General features: G+C 39.4%; 1 protein-coding gene across 2 annotated transcripts in view; it reads right to left on the reverse strand.

Annotated features, from left to right (window-relative positions):
• Positions 1-1,518: 1,518 nt before the first annotated feature.
• The window catches only part of SEMA4B (semaphorin 4B), a 1,355,182-nt gene continuing 1,333,471 nt past the window's right edge, over positions 1,519-23,229 (reverse strand). For both annotated transcript variants that reach the window (XM_044078286.1, XM_044078287.1), the window contains one exon: positions 1,519-4,671. In XM_044078286.1, coding sequence (XP_043934221.1) covers positions 3,890-4,671 — 782 coding nt within the window. In that variant the 3' untranslated portion in view covers positions 1,519-3,889. The remainder of the gene's footprint in view (positions 4,672-23,229) is intronic.

Here is a 23,229-nt window from a genome sequence, read left to right on the forward strand (position 1 = left end):
GTCTCTGTTGCGTACATTCTCATCTGCTTCTCTTCACATGTAGCCCATTGGCAAATTCTCAAGTCACTCCTCAAAGAGTTTCTTCATTAACCACAATACCAATCTGAATGTACTTTCTAGGTATAGCTCTACCTTGTCATTGTGTTTTGTGAGAGACAGCCTTACAGAACTAAATGCTGAATTCTGAATGGTGTCACCACAATAAATTAAACAGCAACAGCACTGATATTCAACATCTGCTACAGACACTCCTTCTGCACCCTGATATTCTACCAATAGTGTTCAATAATTTTTCATATCTTCCCATGTGTATTGCACGTATAAGTATCAGCCACCAAGCCTCCTTCCCAGAGTTGTAGCTCCCTTTTACTGCCATAACTCCTGTCCTCTGCACCCTTCTCTCTGTGCGTCTGATAAATGATGCAGTGCTTCTTTGATACAAAACACAGGCATCATACATTTCACAAAAGCTTGAGTTTCTCCTGGATCCCTGCCTATTGTGTACACAACTCTTGAGTATCTGCCCTGTTTCAGACATCAGTACCACCTTCAGATAAATCAATTTCTTCAAAGATGCCAGTTAATAGGACAGGACAGGACAGTAAGTGGATATGGACCTAGTATTAAACTGGGAATTACTCAAGTGGTCACTTTAGATCAGATGGATCCCCATTACTTACCACTATCCTTAGCTGCCCCATCCTAAACACGTTATTTGCTCAATTTACTAATTTGGGTGGAAATTCTAAACATCTCACTTCTCTGCTAACCTCTGTATTGACACAATGTCACAAAGGCCTGACACATTGTCATTATCCTTGCTGGTAGTCACAAAAATCACACTGCTGCCTTCTCTTTGTTTCTCTAGTCACTTAATGTGTTTGTCTCATTAAATTTCTTCCGGCACAACTCCCAGTGAAAACATGTTACCTCTGGTACTGTAGATTACAGAATGCACAGCAACCCACTGACTGTTCTTTCTGCTATTTCTGTTGGAGTTTTCTATAAAGGAAAATAACCAGCTTGTAACTCTCAGCCATATCTTTACTGGCTGTCTTACCTCCTCTAGGCTACAGGGACCACACTTGTGTATACCAAAATGCTGAAGAGGATGGTCAGTGAGGCAACCAGCACCTGAAGGCACTTGCTAGGAACCAGACATTCCTTTTCAATAAATTAAACTGAGAGTAAAGCTAGCATCCTTGTGAAAGTGCTAGAGATCAGTAAACGCAGAGTATAAATAACTCGAAAACATGCTAGCTGCAGTATGACTTGCCCCTCTGGATTAAGAACATGATGTGTCATGCTTCCATGATAGGTTCACTTCAAAACACACCAAACTTAATTAACCACAAATTTTACTAATATATGTGAATGTGTCTAAGGTTCTGATAATAAACCATGTAAAGATGCAAAACAGGAAGTCAATGCATCATATCTCAGGGATATGCCAAAGAATGATGCCACGGTTCCAATGCCTTTGCAACTCTGAAAAGTAAGTTAATCTATTTTAACACATGTTCTTGAATGGTTTATTACAATACAAAATGATTCCAAGCAGACATTTTGAAGGAGAGATAGAGAGTGCTATTGCCTTCATTCAGCAGGTAACCACTCTAAACAATCTTGCAAAGGTTTTGTTCTGCATTTTCATGGCTGTAAGTTGTGGTTAACACATTAATGTAGCTTTCCTGATAAAAGAATCAAGTTAAGTCTGCAATGCCTGATGTCTTACTTTGAGATACTAATGTGCCTCATCTATGGTTTGGCAGCGCTTAACTTCTCTGAGTTTAACTCCCCTGCATTACTTCTCATGTCTGTGATGCCAGGTGTAATAAAGCACCAATAACATTTTCTCTATATACATTCTCATTGCTTTTGTCACATTTTAATTTCTTTTGTCAGGTTTCATTCTAACTGCAAGTCTAAGGTGATTCTTCTCATTTACTAGTTAAAACATACCTGCCAGGGTAATGAGGCTGTCTGGCACACTTGTTAAACAAGTCCATTAGGAAACAACTAGATGTGTTGACCCCCCACATTACTTACACCAATCGAACTGATGGGTGCATATGATGAGCTGTGAAAGCACAGACTAGTAAGCTATTACTGGAAGTACCCTGATATCTTAAACAGTAAGTAAGACACATCAGGGCCAACCTTCAAAGTGCAAACAAAATGGCCAGTCACCATTTGGCTACTTGCTAAAATCTCTGAGTTACCAGTGGCCAATGTGACCTGGATATAATTTATTCTTCCCACACCAAAGGAAAAAAATACAGAAAAAGGATGTACATTGGAATGATCTAGGAAATCGAGAAGGATGGACATAGTGTTTGTGTCCCGATTCTCTCTGCAGGCACTACTTGGGCATAGACATATTTTGTGCCATTTGCACAACTTTTTTTTTCACATTCATTATGGACTGAAAAAAACAAACGCACAAGTACACAATCATAGAACATTCAGACTCACAAATACCACAAAAAGGTATAAAACATAAACCACATTATATTAAAAATACTTATATCACTAATGTAAAAATCTAAAAAAAAATACACCATTATAAAATTATGAGTTCTTTTTTTGGCACTCAGTAAGTCTCTGCTATGAAGTTTGGCATCATTGTCTTTTGTGCTGCAGTATCACATCCTCCTATAAGTCAGTATCGCCCTCAACACTTCTCATGTTATCAACTGACTTGTAACAACGTATGCATACATAGGTGAATCTAGTATTCAGTATCCTATCAGTACAGGCTCTGGTGCTTGCACAGTAGCCATATTTCCATATTCTGGGTGGTTTCTTTGCCTAGTCACTGTCTAGAAAGGCAGAATCAAAAGAACAGTGGCAAAAGGCCAGAGCTGTGACGTTGCTCCACTGCACGTTAATGACAAAGAAAAAAGTTTTCACTCTTAGCTGATCAGAATACTGAAATGCAGAGATAAACAAAGCCTCAGCTCATCTGCGTGGCAGGATTGGGAAGAACTGATATCAGCACCTAAATGATCCTTGGCTAAAGAAAGATAAGCTTCACAAGCCAAATGGCAACTGCTTGGGGCACTACTAGTCTTGCATGGAACAAAGCATCTAAAGCTACCTCTGCAGAGATAACCAAGAATCAGTGATTTATACCCAGCAGTTGGTGTCCTGATGATAACACATCTGTTAGCACTCACAATGCTGTAAAGTTGAAGCAGTAGGGAGAATGACACACTGGAGTGCCAGACAGTGTCTATCAGGTTACAATAAGTGCAGTAAAGGCAGTACGCATGTATTGCAAGTCCAAATTATCCACTGGCACAGTCAAAGTAAAAGGCAAAACACTCCTGTCCTCACATTCATTCAAATGAGTGTGTTTTGCCTAGTTTCATATGGCAGCAGTTCTTACTTGAAAGTTGGTGCTACTACTGCTGTTAGATAAAGATTCCATGCTGTGTACTGGCTGGTAATCAAAACTTTCCATGAATTCACATTTCAAGCACAGTAGTGACTGCAATGTGGGATTACAAATAAAAAAAGAAATGTCAAGCAACAATGTCACGTCATTTTTTTTCTTTTGAGAAGGTGGCCTTTATCAGAATGAAATCCTAGTTGATGCAGTTCATAAAGCTAGTCAGGATCTGAAAATTATTTTTTTACAAAACTGATAACAATCATGTCTATGCAATGTCACTGAGGAAGGATTATGAAATGATGCAACCTTCGATCTCAGGCAATCAGCAACGAGTGCTAGCCTTATTTCCAAACTCAGCACTGAGCTCGCTCAGATAATAGCTTCCTAGTTCAGTGGCGAAAGGTCATAAATTTTGAATTGCTTTGTTCTTTTTTCATTGGTCCCTAGGAAGGTCAGTGTTTGTGATGATGTACTCTCAGTATTCCTAGCATTTCATACAACAGAGTCTCTGATTTCTGATCCTAACCTTACCCTTGGACGTGGAGAAGTAGGGGAGAGATCTACGTGAGTGTCCTTAATGTTCAGTGGCCTCTTTTCTGATTCTGAGAAATCTTTGTTTACTTCATGGACTGGTGTGCTTACAATGTAGTTGTCATTTAATGTTTGGTAGCCTTTATGATCAGACACTGCATTTGGTATTGTATTACCATTTAGGGGTAGGCTTTCATTTGGCTTCATGCCCTTTCTTTGCTTTTTTTGCTGCACAGTAGGACAATCCCCCCCTTCCTTCAGGAATGACTTCATAGTGTCCCGGTGTCTGCACAGCAGGAACAATGTGAAAGCAACAACTGTTACAGCAAAGAGAATGCATACAATCAAAAATTCTTTCCAGTAGCTGGTTTCATCTACTCGTGCCGAACTTTTGCCATTGTTCACAGAACTGTTGACGAAAAACATATCACTGAAAATCCTGGTACTCAATGTTGTTGTTTCAGCTGGATATTTCTCCTGGGTGGTTACTTCCATGAGGACTTGAGTTTCCACACAGTAGTTTGCAGAAAGCATTGCAAATCCCTCCTCCATGGACCAGCATTCATATATTCCTAGTGGATGAAAGACAGCTCCAAGCATCAAACTGCCATCTGGACGGATTGGATATGTGGAGTTAACCTCTTCATTATTATGGAACCATTTTATGGTAGCCAAATTTGAAGATAGCTTACATGGCAGTTCCTTTATTCCAGACATAAGGATTTGGTCACATGGAACTGAACCTGTTCAGAATAGAAACAAAAATATTGTCAAAACAGATACATCTTATGAAAAAAAAACTCATTGACAGATGCCACTTACACCAAGTGCAGTTAGCATCATCATAAACAAGCATTATTTTTAAGAATTAATACCTTAAATAAATAAATAGCGCAAGCATGCATACAATATACACCTATGCATTCATATTAAATAAGGAGGACAATATTTGGAAGTCGGCCTGAGTTTACCCAAAACAGAGTGTGTGGCCTGGACAAAGAGCTATGAATCTGTATGGCAGCAAGAAAGTAGACGGGTTTCAGCTCCATGCAGGGAGGTATGTGGTAGAAGAGGAAATTAGGAGGCAACATTTTATAACTGTTATAAAGTACTCCTATATTCTTGTTTCTGACATCATAAGTCTGAAGAACAGAACTGCCATTTTTAGTGGAAAAAACTCCTACCCTGTCCAGTGTTGTTCCATGTGATGTGCTATGCTGTAGAAAAGGCAATAAATTACTGAGGGTGTCAAGAAAACGAAGATTCCAGCACTGAGGTACTGATATTGAAATACAATAAAATAAATATATTTAAATAACCTCTTGTTACGAAGAGTTAATTTTTTTTTTATAAAGACAGGACAACAGCAAAAGGCCTTACTTTTAATTTCATCTGTATTTCATATTTACAGATTTTTTTTTCAGATGTGATTACACTGCACTTTCTCACAACCAGCTACCCAGCTAATGTATTTGCCAGTGAAAGTAATATAATTTGTTCTAGTACAGTGTCATACTACCCTCTGCTGGCTAAACTATGATAATGGCTTCTCTCATGAAAGAAATGAAAAAAAAAGCCACATTCTGATGGCTGACGCTCTCCTGGCCAGCTAGGCATTTCCTCTGTAGTACCAAGTTGCAGACATTTGTGTAAAGTTTGTAATGCACTGCAGAATACTATGTAAGACATTTTAAAAATGCACCTAGCTTCTCTAGCACTGAAAAATGTTAGCGTGTCACATTACAAAAAACATAACATTACAGAAACAAATATATGCATTCAAGCCAAAGCAGTGGCACAGAGAGATAAAGCCCTAACTGTGTCCCAGGGGACTCGGGTTCATTTAGTGTCTCAGGTGTTTGAGGCACTGGCAGGGTGAGATATGCTTGGCCATCCTTGGGGTGAAGGCATTCATCTAGGCATTACTTGTGGGGAAGTGTGGTCAGTAGAGGGGAGTAGCCTTCAGACATAATGGACAAATGCAGGGGAAGGGCAGAAATTAGGGTGGGTCATTACAAATCACCATGGCAGCAAGGATGAGTTTTGGTCCTGGGACACCCTAATGATCCTTATTGGCCCCAACCCTGGAGGGGTAAGTCCGGGGGAGATTATAAGGGTTAGGTAGACCTGACATAGTACAAAGGCACTGGGACGATTCAATGGTTGGCTGTGTGGGTGGGGGGAGAGCGAGAAAAAAAAAAAGAATGCATAAATTGAAATGCACCACACAAGGTCTGCAAAGCTCTGTGTAAGGACTCAAAACACCTGTAACTTTACACAGGAATCCATAGGTGTAAAAAGACTGCCCACTGTTGCACTTGTACAGTACACAGAGCTCAACATACCACATAACAACAGATAAGGAATATGCTTAATGACAAATATTGTGACATGTAAAACTGCATAATGGCCTTAAAGTAATCAAGAACAATATACAAATAAAGAAAGAAAATATTCAAAAAATATTAAACAATGCAGAGAGGACAGTTTTTTGATGCAGTGACGTCTGTAGCACCAACAGCATTATGGACTTTCGGCAAGTGAAGAACATCAGAAGGCTGTCATGCTAGACTAAGTTCCATACCTGCAGACCCATGCCCCTTTCCTCCAGGGTGGATTTAGGTGCTAAGATTACAACATGTACCTGCCAAAAAGGAGTGCCACAGCTACTTCTGTAATTCCTAAAGGTAAGGGAGCTGTGGATTGTCAAAACACAAGAGGGAGCAACTGCAAGACTGAAGGCAACACAGAATATGCACAATAGGCAGGTGGGCTTAGCAGGATACAGCCCTACTCAGGACAGCAACGAAATAAATACCTGCTGATCCATCACTGCTAGGCCTCCCAGAGTCACACAAAAAATTAGGCCTGCCCATCTACCAACTATAACACCACAGACTACGAGCTGAGAAGCTTTGGAAACATAAGCCACAAAGTATTACAGAAAATGAAGAAGTTTATGTCACATGGGATCACCCATTACCAACAGTTCAAAAAATAGATGTGATAAAATCAGAAATAGTAGTCCATGAAAAGAAGACAAAAGTACCATTGATCACTGAAATTGCTACACCCAGTGAATACAGTATCTTACATACAGAGAGACACAAAGTCATAAAATACCAGGATTTACAGGCAGAAATGAGGACAATGTGGAAGAAGGATACCCAAAGAGTTCCAATAGTGGTAGGAGCTATGGGTCTTATGAAAAAGAATTTACAATTGTACTTGGATATGTTACTGATACATGTAACTCCATATGAATTGTAGAAGGAGTGAATTCTGGGCACACTGCAGGTGCTGCGAAGAGCACTTCTGGCTAACATCAATAACTGAAACAATACTAATTTCATGAACTTTAATCATACTTTGACTTAGGAATGGGGTCCACTCCTGTCATGGTATTAGAAACCCAAAAGACTTGGAGAAATTAAACCAGGAAATCAACCTTACAACCTACCATGTGAGGGTAAAACCTACATGCAGTGATTGAGGGGCCCACTAGCTCGGACAGAGTGAAGAGAAAAGTACCTTAGTTATATTCAAAGTGTAGCAGGACTGGAATATAAATATGAATGCAAACTGTTTGAGCTACATACTGTATGTTAAAGACTGCAAAACTCCATAAGCTGTTATTGAAGGAAGACATAAAAAATAAAAAATAAAGGTTAACACACAACACAGAAACTGTAAATCACATGATATGGAATGGTGCAGAACATTGTAAGACGAATACAAAAATGAACAATAAATCTCCAAAAGCTTACAAAATGTACCACAGCAGAAGCATTTCAAAACTCTGCAAAGACGAACGGTTAGTCTGTGTTCATCCAGTCTGCATACTCTCTCCAGCTACTGGAGTGTTTAAGACCCAATCTAATATCTGAATGCCCTCCACCTTTCTATCAGCGGGGCTCCTTTACAAGCCCCCTGTGTATTTTTCAAATTAATTGTAGCTGTTCTTTAATGCTTCTCCTGCATGGCTGTTCTATGCATACAGCAATACTTCAGTGAAGTGCATTTTCTCATTTTTTGACTTCTCTGCTTTTTCATTTCATGACCCATTAATGCTGAACACTGTTTTTTTTGAAAGATGCTATGGTCATGTATCTTTTTATACACTCTGAAACATACGCAAGGCCTGCAACACATCCTTTCTGCATCCTGTACAAGCATGTGCAGACACACGTGCGTGCGTGCGCACACACACACACACACACACACACACACACACACACACACACACACACACACACACACACACACACACACACACACACACACACACACACACACACACACACACACACACACACACACACACAAACACCACCTGTCTGAAGAGGATTTCAGCACAGAATATACAACGTATGCAGCATCTGAATTAAATGCTCCTACACAGCTTCTGCTCCACGTCCTTTCTGAAACTGGACTTTAAAAAATGGATAGTGTATGCCAAGTGTGAACACATCCATTACATAAAGGGCTGTCACTACCCATGTTTCTCCGCTCCCTATTGAAGTGTTTGCACTTGTACTGCTGAGTGTTGACACATCAAAAAAAAAATTCCAAGAAAAGAGAGAATATTGGACATCACTCTTTTCCTTTAAACTGTTTTTTGCAGTGGGCAAGCCATTCAGTCTCCATATTACAGGACTTACGGGAGCGGGTCACAACATTTCAAATGGTTACCATGTTTCTCATTTATAACAACTATTTATTTTAGCAATCCATGTGCTTATCCCACCTCTCTTGCCACAATGGTTAGCCAACATTAGATATGATTGTGATGCTCCTGCACTGGCCCAGTAATCAAGGAGCCTAAATCCTCACCACTGGCAAGAGTGAGGGGCATACACAATGTGAGGATGACAAATACACACACAGTAAAGTACAATTTCCCTTAAGAGCACACAGAGATCACAGTCAGTCTGGGTCTGGTTTCTCCCTCTTTCTCAAGATCCCCAATAAGACTCCCCACTGGCACATCTATAGGGTTGAGATCTCAGCAGAGTGGCCAAGCCAAAACCTCCAGCACCCTCTCTGTTCAACCAGTGCTTTGTGTCCCTGCCCAAGTAGCTGACAGACACACACACACACACACACACACACGCACACACACACACACACACACACACACACACACACACACACACACACACACACACACACACACACACAAACACACATATGCATATGATTTATATGCAAACACACAGACACTCCTGGGGAAGTCTGGCACAGGTTTACTAGCTATGCCCCTTTCTGCCCAGACTATAAGGTAGTTATCACTGCCACCAACCACTGCTTATCAACTACTCTAAGGTCCTTACAAAGGGTGCCCATTCCTACTGTGTAATGTTACTATTATCCAAATGGTAGGTAATGACCAAGAGCAAGGCTATTCGAGTGGCCTATACAGTGTCACCAAATACATATGCAAGTACTCCAAGAGCTTAAGTATCTCAAAACAAACCAGCCACAATTAAAAGGTTCAAATATATTTAATAATAAATAATAAAAGAGCAAGACAATACTCAAACAACACAGTAGCTACAGAGTTTAGAATCATAGGAAATATGTCAAAACAACATTGCAGGACAGTCTCAAATAAATATAGAAAACATCTAAACTAATCTTTACTATATTCCTATCTATATTTAAGAGAGAAACTATGCCCTAAGTCTTACTTACAGAGCAAGGCAAATGCAGATGAGTGGATATTCTTGCTAGGTCCAAGACAAGATACAAAATGCACAAGTCTCTCTCTCTCTCTGAGAGGGTTCTTAAATTAATATCACATATTACTGCTCGGTTAGCCTGGATGACATCACTCTGTCACCTGCCTTCAGTTCCCAGGCTAACAGAAACTGAGAATCTTATCATCTCTTTGTGAGAAGTACATATCTCTCAGATGTGCAGCTGCTAGGAAGCAATAAAGCACATACATTTTAAACCTAGTAATTAAAATTACTTTCAAGGCAATAGAAAAATGTCTAGCTTTAGACATTGTGTCTGCTTGCTGCACTGAAACTGAGCTCACACAGTCGTAAAACACTTTACTTTTCAACTTATTTTCTTGAAGTTTTGCAAGTTAACTCTGTATGTTCCATCTTCTACTATTAAAACATACATTTGCACAGGTATATAGTTTATATACATTTCTGTTCTTTTCCAGTAGGGTACACTGTGGTTACATTCTTGAAGCTCAGTACCTAACATACAGTTCAACACACACTTCTGCACCAGTAGTTTAATATCTACATAACAAATAGTTCTCTTACATTTGCAAGACAAGCATATGAATCATATTAATATTCACAAATGACATATGATTATTTACAAAATTCCAGATAGCTGGGCTGGAAGTGTCACAATGATCACTAGTAGATCCCCTTTCTTTTGGTGAGCACCAACTCTATATTCCTTGCCAGGCATTTAGCCACAGTGTCTCTCTCCTCCAAATGCATCATTTGCACACTTTAGTAATGACACCACTGACACATACATTCAGATGGAAAGTATTAGACTTGATTTTCTCTAACTACATGGAATAACATTCCTTCTGTAAAGGTTTGGAGCCCCACATTATCAAAATACACATGCAGCGTATCAGGTCTACAGGAAAACAGGGCACAAAAATATGGTCAACAAAAAATGTAAATATAAAAATAAACTCATAGACTCATATATAATACCTGTAGTTATACCGTCACAGTGTGATTTACGGAAATATTACAAAACACTATCCACACTACCAATAACTTCATCCCTAGTGACCCATGTGTCCTCTTTTGTTTCATAACAATTCTATTTACTATTTTCTAACTGAAAAGTAATGTCGACCCAACTTGGATCTTTAGGGCACTCTCTCGCTAACCTAACCTGTACATAGGTTTCTTATATGGACTGTTGTCAAATGAATCACCTGGATATCCACACCTCCAGGCTAGTTGCTCAGCATAATGCATCCAAGGTTATCCGAGTGGAACTAACTCTGGGCAAAACTGCAATCCAAATTGTAGCTTGCTACAGATCCCCCACCATGCCCCAGGATTCCCACTCCTCTTTTCTTGATGTACTGGAAAATATTAGGGTTCAACCAAACACCGTAATAATGGGCGACTTCCAACTACCCCACCATTAACTGGGAAAACTACTCGTGTACCAACTCCTTAGCTCAACGCTTTCTGGAATTCATAAACTCCAATTCCCTGGATCAACTTATCCACACCCCCACCAGGGGCAACAATATCCTAGACCTAGTCACTACCAACATGAGTGTCCGGTATTCCACACCTGAAGTCAACTCCTCGTTGGTCCGATCCGACCATAAGCTAATCACCCTTGATATCCACATCCCGCCCCCCCATTAAGGAAACCACAGTAAAAAAATTCTCCAAAGCCAACTTCATGCTTCTTAAGACAGAAGTAGTGAACTTCATGACACCCATGAAGATGGACAATACAGTTACAACTGCTGAATCGTACACAAATGCACTCTATAAGCACTTATAAGAGTGCATGGATCGTGCTATCCCAAACAGAACCAAGACGCTATTCTCCAAAAAAGGAAGCCAATCTGGTAGTCCCCTGCCATAAACAAACTGTACAACAGAAGGAAGAAACTGTTTCAAAAGAGAGTAAAATCCCATGAGTGGAGGAGCTCCCTGGTCAGCCTCGGTAAGAAGCTGAGATTCCTTATAAGATCCTCCAAAGCTAGCTATGAAAACAAAATTGCCACTAATTCCAAGGACAACCACAAAGCATTCTATAGCTATGTCAAGAATCTCGATAGCAACACCCAGATCTGCTCTGAGTTACAGCACAAAGGCAAGAAAATTAAAGAACCAACTGATATTGCCAACATCCTGGCAGACAGGTTCAGTGCTAACTTTACTTCCCTCTCACCCCCTAAAGGGCCCATATCTATACAGGAAGAATGCAGAGTCTCTGTAATCACAACTACGCAGGTAAAAGCTGCACTCTCTAAAGCCAAAAACACAGCATCCATGGGACCGGACAACATCCCAGGCTGCGTTTTGCACGAACTTCAGAACGAACTGCCTCCCCACTTAAGCACCATGTTCAATAATAGCCTTGCATCAGGCTTTGTGCCCACTGAATGGCGCACAGCAACAGTTATCCCACTCCACAAAGGGGGAGCCACCACTGATCCCGGGAACTATCGACCTATTAGCCTGACGAGCCTGGTCTGCAAGGCCATGGAATACATCATCATGGAACTCATAAACAAAGACATTGGTAACCTCCAAACTCTGGATCCCACCCAGTTCGGGGTTGTGAAAGGCAGATCATGCCTCCTGAACCTGATCAACTTCTTTGAGGCAGTCACCAAAGCGTAGATGAGGGTAAGGTGGTTCACACAGCCTATCTTGACCTTGCCAAGGCTTTCAACACCATCCCCCATTCTGGAATTATAGCTAAACTCACTAAACTAGGTATAAATCCCTATGTCACAAGATGGGTTGCCAACTGGCTCACTGACAGAACCCACACTGTAAAAGTTGCAGACTCCAAACCTGACCTCAAAGCTGTGACAAGTAGAGTACCACAGGGTTCTGTCCTGGGACCTCTCCTGTTTGATATCTACTTTTCTGAAGTACAGGCTAACACAGAAGGCCTCTGGCTAATAAAGTTCGCAGATGACTGCAAACTAGGAGTCGTAGTCAAGTCCCCAAATGATATGTACATCCTACAGAAGGGCCTCGCTGAGACAGATGCATGGTATTAGAGCCATGGCCTTAAGTTCACTGCCAAAACGTGCAGTGTCATCCCCTTTGGTAAAAACTCTGTACCCATGAATTACCACATAGGGAGCAATCTACTTAACACTGAATGCGTGATAAGAGACCTTGGGACCCAGGTGGACAGTAGTCTCTCCTTTGATAGTCACATTGCCACAGTAGTCAGGAAGTCCTTCTACGTGGCACATCTCATCATAAAAAGGATTCTCATCCAGGAAAAAAAGAGGTCATTGTTCCACTCTACTTGACACTCATTAGACCCATTATAGAGTACAATGCCCCTTTTGGAATGTACCTCACAAGACATCTGCAGCAGCTGGAAAGGCCACAGAAGTACCTCACAAAGAGGATTACTGGCCTCAAACAAATGCCCTACACTGACCGCCTCAAAAAACTCCAGCTTTACTCCAAAGCATATTGCTTACTCCGAGGTGATCTCTGCCTAATATATAAAGCTATGTCAAACCCAGAGCTGTTGGACATGCTACACCTAAAGAAATTCCAATCCCTCTGAGCTACATGCTCTAGGGACCTAAACCTTGTCACCACAATAAACAGGACATGCTAGAGGGATAGATTTCTGTCCCAGAGACTTCCCATACTCTGGAACAGGCTACCCATCTATGTCAAGCAAAGTCTTTCATTAGCACTCTTCAAGAAAAATCTTCTGTGTCTCTGCTCGACAGTGGCACAGGAAAATAACTTTCTTGGGTGGCGTAAGCCAGGGAAACCTTGTTGGCTAGGCTTATGTAGGCCCTTGGGCTGATAGTCTAGTACCTACCTATGAACCTATAAACCCAAAATATTGAATTGTCACATAAAATCCTTTATTTGCTGAAAATAAAAAAATCAGGTTAGCGTTTTCGTTTAAACCATATGTTAAACTTCATCAGACAGTTGGTAATTTTGAAATCCCTTCCTATATAAGCTTCCTGTAACATTGATTGGTGAATCAACTCATGAATATTAATAAAATGTAAACACTTCATTTCATGAATATAAAACACATTCTAAAAAGCATCTGCCTGCCACTCTATTACTGTCAAGCTAATAGTAAACTGTACATAGAATTTATATTAACTTTATATATATATATGTATATATACATACAGTAAAAGATCACTACTAGAACATTTTTATGTAATCACATACTTCTAAAAAGTGTATGGTCTATGCTCAATTAAAAACAAACTATACATAGTTCTGAATGACTTCATATCTGATTAAAAACATATTAAATAGGTCACTACACTAATATCAAACATGCACTCTTTTTTATATGTAAAAAATAAATGCATATAAATATATGTATTAAATAAGTTAAATATTGAATAAATATGTAAAAAATGTAAAAAAAAAAAAATATATATATATCTATATCTATATATATATATATATATATATATATATATATATATATATATATATAAAACATATATATATATATATATATAAAAAATATGTGGGTTAAAAATGTTTGTTAAAAAAAAAAAAAATATATATATATATATATATATATATATATATATATATATATATATATAAATATATCAATATGTGAATAAAAAACAATACATTTTATTTATTTAGATGTTGTTACCTTAACTTTTTTCCTTTCAAGAGCTTTCAACTTCAACACTGGGGCAATGGAGCTCCACTCATTCAATCCTATCCAACTATCCATCTGTAGGCGGATTTGCCACTTTAGTTCTTTTATTTCTAAAAAGAGCCCCCATGGCTTGTTGTCTTGTACACACACTGAATCTATGGCTGTAAAACTGAATTTGTGGTCAGTATTGCAATTAATGTGCCTAGCCAAAGCATTATTTAAGTTTTGTTTCTTTACAGCATAATTGTGCTCATAAATCCTCTGCCAGAATTTTCTCTCCATTTTGCCAACGTAGAAGCACAGGCAGGAAGTGCAAAATGTCATATAAACCACTGCTTTAGAAGAACAAGAATATTTACTGTTCACATAATATGTGGTATTTCTCACTGTAAAGCTGTTGGCTACTTGGATTTTATGACACCATGAGCATGACCCACATTTAGTCATTCCCTGTCTATTTTGTATTTTTGTTACTTGTTTCGTTTTAAGTAAATCTTTAAGGTTAAGCCCTTTCCTATATATAATCATGGGTTTATCTCCCACCTATTGTCTCATGTAAGAATCTTCTAGCAATATAAGCCAATTTTTCTCAAAGATGGATCTTAAGGCATGAGTTTCCTTGCTATAAGTAATAACAAGTGCCTTAGAGAAGTCTGATGAAACCTCTTTTGTTCCACTCGGACAAATATTCTGGGGGTTAGCCTTACCAACACCTACCTCTCTATGGGAATCAGTCAGTTCTAAAGTTGTATGCTGCTTGTCCAATATTGGTTCGAAATGGCCATTCAGTCTCTTTGTTTTAACTTCTTCTACTAATTCATCAACAAGCTGGCCTGGGTATGCCCTTCTGAAAAACATGGAACTTAAGAAATTGCACTCATTTAAAAAAATCCTCAAAAGTGGAAAAAAGGACAATGTGACAGTGATCACTCACATTTTGACAATCGAGTATATGGTTGGGGGGTGTGGGATTTGAGAAGACAGAGATCTGGGAGACATCTCCCCTCCTCCTGTGGTCTAGCAGAGTTCTTTTTAAACTACAGCAGGGTTATGGAAAGCGTATGTGTCAAAACTCATTGTAGGCAAGAGGAAAGTGAACAGATCGATGCCTAACCGTATGTTGTTGTGTCTTTCGGCTTTTCCCGGTTAGTGGTTGCCACAGCGGCACTCCGGTCCACTAATGATTGGCAGTAGATTTTTACATGCCGAGTTGCCAGCCCTGACACACAACCTTCAACGAAGGTACACCCATTCATGCATGTCTCCACACTGAAGACGCTCCAGCTGAGAACTGAACAGGACAACGTCTTACTGTGAGGCGACAACGCTACCGCAGCACCACCACCACCGTATGTCAGACCCTGAAATACTTGGGAAGAAAAATGTCATACTTCTAATAAATGAAACTGACTCAGGCAGATCAAATAATGAGTTGGGAAAATATTACAGGACAAAGTGCGGCAGATAATGGTGAACAAGGCAACTAGGAAGATGCCCCTGGATGTGCAAAGATCAAAGATAAATATGCCCAAAAGAAAACTAAATAAAATCTATGAATTAAACATGCATTAATACATACCAGCTATTACTTCTTACAGCTCATTAACAAGAATCTTTTAAGTGTTTCACTTGATGTCAGAGACACCGAGCTTGTGATGAATGAAATGGATATGCACATACTCAAATTTCATGCTTTGTTTCCATGCTTTTATGAAGGTCAATAGATGCACACCATTCTACTTCTGGGGTGATTAGCACATTGAATGCTTTTGCTGCCACCCCTACTCATGCAAGAACATGGTCATGTCTGTGGTGTGTGTGATTTTCAACAAAGGAGTGAGGTGTGTGTGTGTGTGTGTGTGTGTGTGTGTGTGTGTGTGTGTGTGTGTGTGTGTGTGTGTGTGTGTGTGTGTGTGTGTGTGTGTGTGTGTGTGTGTATGTGTGTGTGTGTGTGTGTGTGTGTGTGCTTGAAATCATTTCAGTCATCTGGAATCAGTCCACATCCAGGGAAGTGGAAAGGAATGACTTTTGAGGGTGCTGATCTCTCTTACTTAACATCCTTTGAAATCTTACATAGCACTTTTTCTAGCCCTATTATTTTCCTCGGTTTTGGAGATTTTTCCACACTTTAACTCACAAACAGCCTAGTATATGGTCCTCTGATTTTTTTCCCTCTGTTACCTCACTTTTCCTTCCATTCCAAAATTTGAGCAAAAATAGGTTTGAAGTACTCTTTGACAGACTGATAAATCAAAGCAGTCATTGGGCTGAGACAGGGAGACCAAACTCCTACTCAGTGAAAAATGATACAGCTTACAATAAGGTTTGCAAAACCTGGAGTCAGTTACATTAGCTATATACAACTACCTGCATAAGAGTTGTGGAGGTTTAACATCTCTACAAGAATGTTAGCAAGTTGCTCAAGCAAGCCTCTAACTGAAAACAAATGGGCAATGATGTATCAGACCATGAGAGAGTTAAATATAACAGTCCTTTCCCTTTGTAGTTCCTCCTTCTACATGTATACATGTGCCTGTGTGGGTTTTCTCCAGGTAGTATGATTTCCTTCCACCTCCCAAAACAAAATAATTAATGAGTAGATACGTTAAACTTTATCACACACACACACACACACACACACACACACACACACACACACACACACACACACACACACACACACACACACACACACGCACACACACATGCGCACACATTTATATATATATATATATATAAATATATATATATATATATATATGGTTTACAATTAAAATGTGGAAATGCAGTTCAACAAAAATGGGTTAGTTGAATGTGTGTTCCACCAACACCCAACGTGAGTACACATTCACTAATATGAAGTCAACGTTTTGAACTGGGATCTGTGAGGGGTAACACAGACTTTTGACACTGGAACTTCCGGTATTTGAATGTCGATTGCTGTGGTCACCATTTCTGACATTTTTGGTAATTCGGTATTACCAAAGTCAGATAAACAAGTAGGCAATTTTGTTGAAAACTGCTTTCAGAGTCAACGTTTTGATATAAAAACGGCAAACAGTGCTGCTAGGAGGGCTGGGTTTGATAGACAGTACAGGGAGCTTAAACCAAAAAGAAGAAGAAAAAAAGTTTATGTATCTACTTTCAGAGAATCAATGAAACATTTTTCTTCAAAAGAAATATTTCAAAAAGCCAAGATAGACTATAAATCTCAGAGAGAGCTACAAAAATGTCTTACTCTCCCTGTGTTTTGCAGTGTCACTGGGACAGTAACTGGTGCCCAGATGACTGACCACTGACCTTTCTTAGGAGAAGATGGGTATTAGGTACTACTGTAGAATCTTGAGCTGTTGTGTTATCTCAGTAATGGACTAGTACACAAATTAAATAAATTATTCAGGAAACACAAAATTATGAAAACACCATCTATAAAATTCTTCATGAGATGACTATTTACTTTACTTGGGAAAATATCAGGCCAAAGTATGCTGTTTAGTCACTACCCAGCACAAACGCAGTAAACACTGAGTGTTGTACAGTGCTACAGAAAAAATATACCACGATGAACATCACATATAGACCTCATTGATTAAAAACTTTTGCAAATAACATGTATATGAATACAAATATCTTTACATGTTAAGTAAAACATTTCCTAACAATCACCTATCTCCTGCCACTATTCAATCTTCCTCAAACTGTTCTTACCTGCCCTCTTTCAAACTAAAACCAGTATCTACTAACCAAATAAAGAAACTCCTTCATAAACTAAAGCCCTGCTCCAATGCCCCTGATAACATCCCATCTGCCTTCCTAAAAATTGCTTCTGACTCTATTGCTCTTCCCATCAGCATCCTAATCAATAGGTCTTTACTTGAATCCTATGTACCCAAACTATGGCGTACTGCTTACATCCTACCTCTCTACAAAGGTGGCAAAAACTGTACAGTCACAAATTTCCGCCCTATTGCCATTCTCTCCCCTGTATCCAAACTCCTAGAAAAATTTATCCACTTACAACTCCTGCCATTCCTCACTAAGCACCAACTTCTCTCTCCTACCCAACACGGCTTCCGCCCAGGACACAGTACTAACACTGCCCTTCTCTCCTTTTTGCACTCAGTCAACTCTGCTTGTGATTCTGGTAATATAGTATCTACTGTCCTCCTAGATTTATCTAAAGCTTTCGATACCATCTCTCACACCCACCTCCTAAATCACCTATCAAATCTCAACCTTTTCTCAGAATCCTTTTCCTGGTTTTCCAGCTACCTTTCTAACAGATCCTAAGAGGTAAAATGGGGCCAAGCAACCTCTACTTTTCTTCCTACCCCTACAGGAGTACCTCAAGGTTCCATACTCGGCCCACTACTATTCAATATCTTCATAAATGACTTCCACAAGGCTATCCCCAACACAACAATTGTACAATATGCTGACGATTCAACATTAATCTGCTCTGCCCCTAACCTAACAGACCTCCAAGCCCTAACCCAAAGTGCCTTCTCAACCACTGAAAACTGGATGCTACAAAATCACCTCTCCCTAAATACCAACAAAACTAAGATACTCCTGTTCTCTCCCTCTAAATCCTCCTCTCTTGACAAAAAGTCATTCCAAATTTCCAGCCTCAATAACTCCTCTATCAAAATCGGACCCTCCTCCAAACTTCTTGGCATCACAATCGATGATCAACTAAAATTTAATTCCCATATCCAACTGAACATCAAAAAAAACACACATAAAACTAGGTCTACTGTATAGAAACAACCACTTCCTCTCTCCTCATTCCAGACTAACCCTTGCCTCTACCTTCCTCCTTCCTACCCTCCTATACAGTGCCCCCCCTGCTCACTAATCTTTCATCCTCTCTTACCACCAAACTAGAGCTATGCTACAACAAAGTCGCTAGATTTGCCACTAACGCCAAATCCTCTTCTCATCACTGCTCCTCCCTTCACTCCCTAAACTGGCTTGAACTTCCCAATCAACTCAACCTCATCCAACTCACCACAGCCTTCAATCTACTTCTACACCCCTCTAACTGCCCTGCCCTTTCTAATATTCTGCACCATTATACCCCCCTCAGACCACTTAGATCTTCTCAACACAACCTGATCACAGTTCAAAAACCCCAGCACCCTGCCGGCCAGCTTCTCTTATCCTTTACACTTGCTAAAAAATGGAATGCCCTGCCCTTGTCACTTAGGACATGTTCCAACCCAAATAACTTCAAAACTCAGCTTCATTCCTACCTCTATCATAACAGAATCTGCAACTGCACTCCTCTGCCTACAAATCCTAAACTTTCTACTCCATTTGCTCCTGACTAACCTCCTCCTATTCTCCTTCCTTTTACCCCAGTCTGACCTCCTCCTATTCTCCTTCCTAGTCCTTTCTAAAGTTATTAGGCTTCGTGAACTACATAGTAAAACATGTATTATCATCATGTGATGTCTTTCTCCCTAGTGAACTACATAGTAAAACATGTATTATCATCATGTGATGCCTTTCTCCCTAGTGAACTACATAGTAAAACATGTATTATCATCATGTGATGCCTTTCTCCCTAGTGAACTACATAGTAAAACATGTATTATCATCATGTGATGCCTTTCTCCCTAGTGAACTACATAGTAAAACATGTATTATCATCATGTGATGCCTTTCTCCCTAGTGAACTACATAGTAAAACATGTATTATCATCATGTGATGCCTTTCTCCCTAGTGAACTACATAGTAAAACATGTATTATCATCATGTGACGCCTTTCTCCCTAGTGAACTACATAGTAAAACATGTATTATCATCATGTGATGCCTTTCTCCCTAGTGAACTACATAGTAAAACATGCATTATCATCATGTGATGCCTTTCTCCCTAGTGAACTACATAGTAAAACATGTATTATCATCATGTGATGCCTTTCTCCCTAGTGAACTACATAGTAAAACATGTATTATCATCATGTGATGCCTTTCTCCCTAAACAAAATTGGAATTGTTAGTGTTTCTTCTGTTGTAACTACCTGATATTTGTAATTCAGAGTGCCTATGACTTTGCATGTTCGTTGAAATTACTTTTTGTAATCAAAATATTTGAACGGTAGTAATTCCTTGTTTTGGAGCTTTTCTCCCCGGGCCTCCACTGAAAACAGGCTACCAATGCCCAGTGGACCTCCCCGTTAATCAAACTGAAATAAATAAATAAGTCAGTTCCCCTCTCTCCAAGCTCTGTCCATATTTTCTCTTCTCTTCTAGTACAGTTTATCTAGATGATTATACTTTACCACAACTATGTCTTTCTTCAGTCATAAAAGCCCTGTCAGTGCAACTTCAGCTTTGGTTATTTACTCAGTGTTAATTATATCTATTAATATTACTACATTAAGACATTATTATAGTTTAAAGAAAGGCACGCCCATTCAAGCATGTCTTTCGAACACCACTCGACCACGGGGAGGACATGCAGACTCCACACAGAAGGCACTCCAGCCGAGAATCGAACAGGAGAACCTCTTTCTGTGAAGCAACAACGCTACCGCTGTACCACCACGGCTGAATGAATATCTTATGTTGGGTAACAGTTTTTATTCTGTTACACATTTCTTTCTTCCTTTTCTTTCCTGTCCTTGCCAGTATATATACCTCTCCAACAATACTTCCTCTGCCTCTTTCCCATGGATACATTTTTTCTTTACACAACCTAACATGGTGGAAAGTATATGTCTCATAACTATGCAGTTAGAAAAGACAATAGTAACAGTGCTGTTTTCCTACTCTGGGTAGATTATCACATCAGCTTCTCTGTTTTATCTGATGTAATTATATTTGAGTTTGTCAAAAGATGTCATACTGTGCTTAACTGCATGCAAATATATTTTCTTGCATCTCTCTCCTGTTTTTGATGTACTTCCCAGTTTCTGGCCACAATGAGTAAACCTCTGCCCAGTGTTTTTACCTGATAACACCACTAGTACTAAAGGTAAACACGAGCAGATAGGGGAGAGAGTGTTTCATCACGAAATTATTTAATATCAAGACTCTGAATCAAACACTTTGATCAGAATAGTACTGCAGCATAGAAGATCTGTAAGTAATTAGTCTTAATTATGGCTCAAGATGTCATTATAAAACATCACATCAGCATAACAAACAGTATTTAAAAGGTATTATATTATTTTAAGAACACTCTAATACAGCTGTCTAACCATATCAGAAGTATACAGTTCTTTTTTTGTGATAAGTAGATTCCTGTTTTTTGAGAATAAAAATAATTACAAATAGTAACTATAATTAGAAACACTAATAGTAAACCTTTAATATGTCTAAGCCACTGGCATCAAGACATCCAAGAAGTTATGGCTGATGGAGGCTGCATGTTTTGATGCATCATAGTAGTATCTAGGGCTGGCCTTAGGAGAAATGGTGCCCTAGGTGAAGGACTCTATGACACCCCTCTTGCCCAATGCTCGTCCACAAACACATCCCCTGGTGTTCCCCCAGTCCCCCTGTCCTGGCCCCCCCATACTAACTGGATTACTTTTCTTTCTACCTTTTCTAACATTTTGTTTTGCTCTTCAGATTTTTTCCTGCATCCTTTCAAAACAGCCTAACTGTCCAAGACTGCAGTGTAATAACTGGGGAAGAAATAATTAAATTAAGCCAGAGGCATGGGGGTTGTCAGGCCCCCAGAAGCCACAGGATTCTAGATGTTATGAGATGCATTTTAGAGCTTTTTTTTAAACATTGCATCCAATGATGGCCAGAACAAAAATCATGACTAAGGAAAGAAATTCAGTCTACTCTTAATTTTTCTTGGATCCTTTCAACACATCCTAACCAGCTAAGAGTGCACTGTAATAATTGTGGAATAAGTAATTGTCTCAAGCTGAGGAAGTGGGTGCTGCCAGATTCCCAGAAGTCACTGATGCCCTGAAGTACACTTTTTGAGCTTTTTTTCAATCTTTCATCCAGTGATGGCCTGAACAAAAGCCATAAATAAGGAAAGAAATTCAGTTTCACTTTTTTCTTTCAAGGAAGACATAGGTTGGGTCTGACTAAACACTAGTTCACAACAAAATGAGAAGACAATTTTTTGTGACAATGCATAAATCATATCTGAAAAGAGTGTCTGCCTCCCTACCTCCACTAAAAAATTATAGTCAGAGTCAACTTCTGTTTATCTATCTGGAGTTAGATTGTAATGAAGGCATAAATGGCTACAGTCATATAGCTCATATGGCTGCTGTCAAATATGTACATTACATACTGCTTTACTTACTCCCTAAAGACAGATACTTTCTGTGTACTACTCTGATGTCAGACTGAGATGAAACTGAAAAAAAAATAGAACTTTGTAAGATATTTAATTCTCTTACTTTTAGATGTATATAAAAATAATGCCTCTTTAATTCAACCTCAAGATAACAGTCTGTATATCATAGGACCATAGTAGGTTATTAGGCTAATGGCCTTGGGGGCCTTACAAGCTTAGACAAGAGTTTATCCCCAAAAAAGAAACCTCAGTCAGCATCTGTCACCCCTGTCAATGAGGGACACAGGTGGAACCCTTGGTACAAATTTGTGGTTTGCCATCCACTCATCAAGGCTACACTTGAAGAAGGTCAGCGAGGTACTCTGTTTGACATATATGGGAAGTCTGTTCCAGAGATGGAGCAGCCTCTGGGAGACAAACCAGTCTGTCCAGCAGGTTTTGTTGATGTCACATATTAGATTCAGGCCGTTCGAGTGGGTAATGCACGAGGAGTATATGGAGCATCTCAAGTAAGGCAGGGTCAGAGATTGCCTTGTAGGCGAGGCACATATCACCTCTGAGTAACCTGTATGATACCAAGTAGAGTTACAGTGATTTGAGTTTGTCCACGTGTCTGATATTTGTGATGAAAGTGAAAAAAAATGAT

Source organism: Protopterus annectens, chromosome 7.part0, assembly GCF_019279795.1.
Source record: "Protopterus annectens isolate FY-2018-M chromosome 7.part0, PAN1.0, whole genome shotgun sequence".
Lineage (NCBI taxonomy): Eukaryota > Metazoa > Chordata > Ceratodontiformes > Protopteridae > Protopterus > Protopterus annectens.